At 34.4% G+C, this 5,051-nt stretch overlaps 1 protein-coding gene across 1 annotated transcript in view; it reads right to left on the bottom strand.

Moving 5' to 3' along the window:
• Nucleotides 1-1,577: 1,577 nt before the first annotated feature.
• LOC125040322 (glycine-rich cell wall structural protein 1.0-like) overlaps nt 1,578-5,051 on the bottom strand; it is a 3,913-nt gene continuing 439 nt past the window's right edge. Inside the window, exons 2-6 of the mRNA XM_047634875.1 lie at nt 4,903-4,977; nt 2,612-2,747; nt 2,290-2,362; nt 1,812-2,154; nt 1,578-1,656 (exon numbers count right to left, since the gene is read on the bottom strand). Coding sequence (XP_047490831.1) covers nt 1,578-1,656; nt 1,812-2,154; nt 2,290-2,362; nt 2,612-2,747; nt 4,903-4,977 — 706 coding nt within the window. The remainder of the gene's footprint in view (nt 1,657-1,811; nt 2,155-2,289; nt 2,363-2,611; nt 2,748-4,902; nt 4,978-5,051) is intronic.

The following is a 5,051-nucleotide window of genomic DNA, read 5'->3' as shown; positions in this document are numbered from 1 at the left end:
GCATGGTTGGTTTAGTACTGGCCCTCCGGTCTCATACCCGGAGTGACCTAGGTTCGTGGCCAGGTCAGGGATGATTGTTATACATCTATATCAATGCGGTATTGCATTATTCAATCTTTCATATATATATATATATATATATATATATATATATATATATATATATATATACATGTGTGTGTGTGTGTGTGTGTGTGTGTGTGTATATATATATATATATATATATATATATATATATATATATATATACATATATATGTGTGTGTATATATATATATATATATATATATATATACATATATATATATATGTGTGTGTGTGTGTGTATGTATGTATGTAAGTGTGTGTGTGTGTGTGTGAATGTGTGTCGAGAGAGAGCCCTAAATACATAACATATCTTTAGGAAAACCCATAATTGATTAAAATATTTCATAGTTGAAGTATACTAGTAGTATATATGTATATATATGTATATATAAATATATATAAATATATATATACACATATACATATATATACATATATATACATTTGTATATATATGTGTATATATATATATATATATTGGCATTATCAAAATAAGTTCAATATGTAAAGGTCGTTGGGCAGCTCCCTACGTTACCTACTCCTAAATCCTAAACTGTGCATATATAGTCATTTATTTCATTTCCAGAGATGTTGAAAGCCAAGATTTTTCCTTCAACATATGACGAATATGTTCCTAGTGAATATATTCGGACGTAATTTTCAATCATGTTATCTCTTGAACAGTATAGTTTTAGTTAAAAGTGCCAAAAGAGTCAATGTCCAAAAATGGCAATTTTGAGATAAGCCTACCACCGAACTGGAAATGTTTGTTTCTGTTAATGTTATAAAGGCTAAATGGGGACGCCAATCTAGCATTACTTTGAAATCCAATTCACTGAAAATCAAGTATTTTGAATGTGTGATTGATTACCATCTATGGCTGCATTTCGAATACATGGCAAATGAAAGCTTAAGGTTGCAGCTTTTACTATTCTACATTTTCTTGAAAGTCAATATGCCATTTTCAATATACTGGTAACACGCTTTATAGTAACAGAAACGAAGAAAAAAAAGAGGAAAATATTGCACAATTATTGTCAAAGTAATGTAATTTATATTCTATTCCATAAAATTGTAGAAAAACTTTAGAAATCGAATTAGGAGGTTTGGTTTTAACATCAGCAGAAATAAATGTCTTATAATTTATTAATCAATAAGCAAAAAATACATTTTTGAAATGTTTCTTTGAAAGCAATACAATTATATTTATATATATATATATATATATATATATATAGTTCCGTTATGAAAAGTATTCGTTATTTTCTTAATGAACAAAAATATTTTTGAAAGAATTATATAATAGAACACAATTTGATTGGTCAATTTTTTTTTTTTTTTTTTTAAATTATTATTCGATGAATTTCAATTAAGGGAACAAACTTTCATAGGCGTTCACAACATTGACTTTTAGAACATTGGTCCCTCTTCTTTTCGGCCCTAGAACTCGGAGATGAATCATTTTTGACAATAATATCCCCAATGAATCCTTATCGACTGGGATTCTGAATTGCTCTTAGTTGACCACTTTTGGCTGTATTCGAGTTCATTGCACTCTTTGCAGTGCGACTTCAGTAAGTATCAACGGTTACGTACTATGTTGATTTAGAGCATCTTTACAGAAGGATTAACCAGAACCTTTGGTATCTTTGGTAAGAGTTTGAGTAAAGGGATAAACTGTAAATATATTTATTGATTTCCAATTAACAATTAGCTGCTTTTACCCTCCGTATCCGCCTGAACCGCTGCCACCTGCGCTGCCGCCTCCGTGTCCTCCAAATCCACCTCCACTTCCCCCACCAAATCCGCCTCCGCTTCCTCCACCAAAACCGCCTCCGCTTCCGCCTCCGTAGCCGCTGCCGCCACCACCACCGCCTCCTCCCGAGAGAGTTCCACTGCCAACCAGAATTCCGGCAACTACACTGCCACCGCCTCCGCCTCCACTGCCTCCACCGTATCCACCGCCACTGCCGCCGCCGCCGCTGCTGCCACCAAATCCACCACTTCCAAATCCGCCGCTTCCATGGCCTCCACCTCCACTACCGCCAAATCCACCGCCTCCACTTCCTCCGCCATATCCACCGCTGCCGCCGCCGCTGCCTCCGCCAAATCCACCACCTCCGGATCCACCGCCTCCACCAAATCCTCCGCCTCCATGTCCCCCGCCTCCACCACTTCCTCCACCGCCACCACCATATCCACCTCCACCTCCTCCACCGCCATTGCCACTTGCCGCCGCCATGTACACCATGGCCATCATCGCCGCCAACATCACCTGAAAACGACAGAAACAAATGAGTATCGACTTGCTGATAATTACAATATATATGTGTGTGTACATGTATATATATATTTCTCTAACAACATCATGAGCTTTGTTTTTATTATTTCACTTATCTATATATTCATCCATCTTTATAGTGTAGCGACAAGGAGATACGTCTGTTAGATATGGCTCTGAATTATACAATACTAACGATTTCCTGAAGCTTTTTGACAGACACACAAACACAAAAAGCCTTACCAGCGGACGTTGAGCTGCCATGTCTTTTTTTAATTTATCTTTTACTGCTTCTGAAGAACCTATTGCAAGTGTAGCTTGATCGACTTCGACCGCATATTTATAGCATGTGATTCGTCCTTCACTGAGTTGCCAGATCCTGTCGGTGTCTTATTGTTACGGATAAACATTGCATAGTCAGCGTGGTTGTTGTTTGTTTACCTTCCTGTAAAACTTTCATGTAATTATTCCATGTGTGTGACCTTATGAAAACGTGCTTTGGATATATATTTGTGCAGCATGAGGTTGATATTGTAATTTTATTGAATATTCACTTTGGAATAATGCAATACCGCTTTGATATAGATGTATAACAATCCTCCCTGACCTGGCCTCGAACCTAGGTCACTCCGGGTATGAGACCGGAGGGCCAGTACTAAACCAACCATGCCACACGACCCACTAAAAGGAGTGTGCAACTAGGCTCTAACTAGTTTCCATAGACATTAGTGACCTAGGTTCGAGGCCAGGTCAGGGAGGATTGTTATACATCTATATCAATGCGGTATTGCATCATTCCATCTTTCATATATATACCTCAGTATCTGACTTCGGTTTCGAATTTCTAAATCAATTTCCACCGAGTGCCCACGGGGGGTGTGTGTAAAACCTCGCTATCATTACTCATGTATGAGTAGATAGGTAATGTCTATGGAAGCTAGTTAGATCCTAGTTGCACACTCCTTTTAGTGGGTCGTGTGGCATGGTTGGTTTAGTACTGGCCCTCCGGTCTCATAACCGGAGTACCCTAGGTTCGAGGCCAGGTCAGGGAGGATTGTTATACATCTAAATCAATGCGGTATTGCATTATTCCATCTTTCATATATATATATATATATATATATATATATATATATATATATATATATATATGTATATATATATATGTATATATATATATATATATATATATATATATATATATATGTATATATATATATATATATATATATATATATATATATATATATATATATACGTGTGTGTGTGTGTGTGTGTGTGTGTGTCGAGAGAGAGAGAGCCCTAAATACATATAACATATCTTTAGGAAAACCCATAATTGAATAAAATATTTCAAAGTTGAAGTATACTAGTAGTATATATGTATATATATATATATATATATATATATATATAAATGTATATACACATATACATATATAAACATATATATACATTTGTATATATATATGTATATATATATATATATATATTGGCATTATAAAATTAAGTTCAATATGTAAAGGTCGTTTGGCAGCTCCCTACTTTACCTACTCCTAAATCCTAAACTGTGCATATATATTCATTTATTTGATTTCCAGAAATGTTGAAAGCCAAGATTTTTCCTTCAACATATTACGAATATGTTCCTTGTGAACATATTCGGACGTAATTTTCAATTATGTTATCTCCTGAACTGACTTTCTTAGTACAGCGTCAATTCACAGTATAGTTTTAGGCTAAAAGTGCCAAAAGAGCCAATGTCCAAAAATGGCAATTTTGAGATAAGCCTACCACTGAACTGGAAATGTTTGTTTCTGTTAGTGTTATACAGGCTAAATGGGGACGCCACTCTAGCATTACTTTGAAATTCAATTCACTGAAAATCATGTATTTGAATGTATGATTGATTACCATCTATGGCTGCATTTCGAATACATGGCAAATGAAAGCTTCAAGTTGACAGCTTTTACTATTCTACATTTTCTTGAAAGTCAATATGCCATATTCAGTATACTGGTAACAGACTTTATAGTAACAGAAAAGAAGAAAAAAAAAGGAAAATATTGCACAATTATTGTCAAAGGAATATAATTTATATATTAGTCCATAAAATTGTAGAAAAACTTTAGAAATCGGATTAGGAGGTTTGGATTTAACATTAACAAATATAAATGTCTTATAATTTATTAATCAATAAGCAAAAAAGTACATTTTTGAAATGTTTCTTTGAAAGCAATACAATTATATATATATATATATATATATATATATATATATATATAGTTCCGTTATGAAAAGTATTCGTTATTTTCTTAATGAACAAAAATATTTTTGAAAGAATTATATAATAGAACACAATTTGATTGGTCAATTTTTTTTTTTTTAATTATTATTCGATGAATTTCAATTAAGGGAACAAACTTTCATAGGCATTCACAACATTGACTTTTAGAACACTGGTCCCTCTTCTTTTCGGCCATAGAACTCGGAGATGAACCCTTTTTGACAATAATATCCCAAGGAATCCTTACCGACTGGGTTCCGGAATTGCTCTGAGTTGATCAGTGTCGGCTGTATTCGAGTTCATTGCACTGTTTGCAGTGCGACTTCAGTAAGTATCAACGGTTACGTACTATGTTGATTTAGATCATCTTTACAGAAGGATTAACCAGAACCTTTG

This window comes from Penaeus chinensis, chromosome 29 (assembly GCF_019202785.1).
Source record: "Penaeus chinensis breed Huanghai No. 1 chromosome 29, ASM1920278v2, whole genome shotgun sequence".
NCBI classification, from domain to species: Eukaryota; Metazoa; Arthropoda; class Malacostraca; order Decapoda; family Penaeidae; genus Penaeus; species Penaeus chinensis.
Note: the sequence above shows the minus strand (reverse complement) of the source record. Positions and strands in the feature narration are given on the sequence as shown.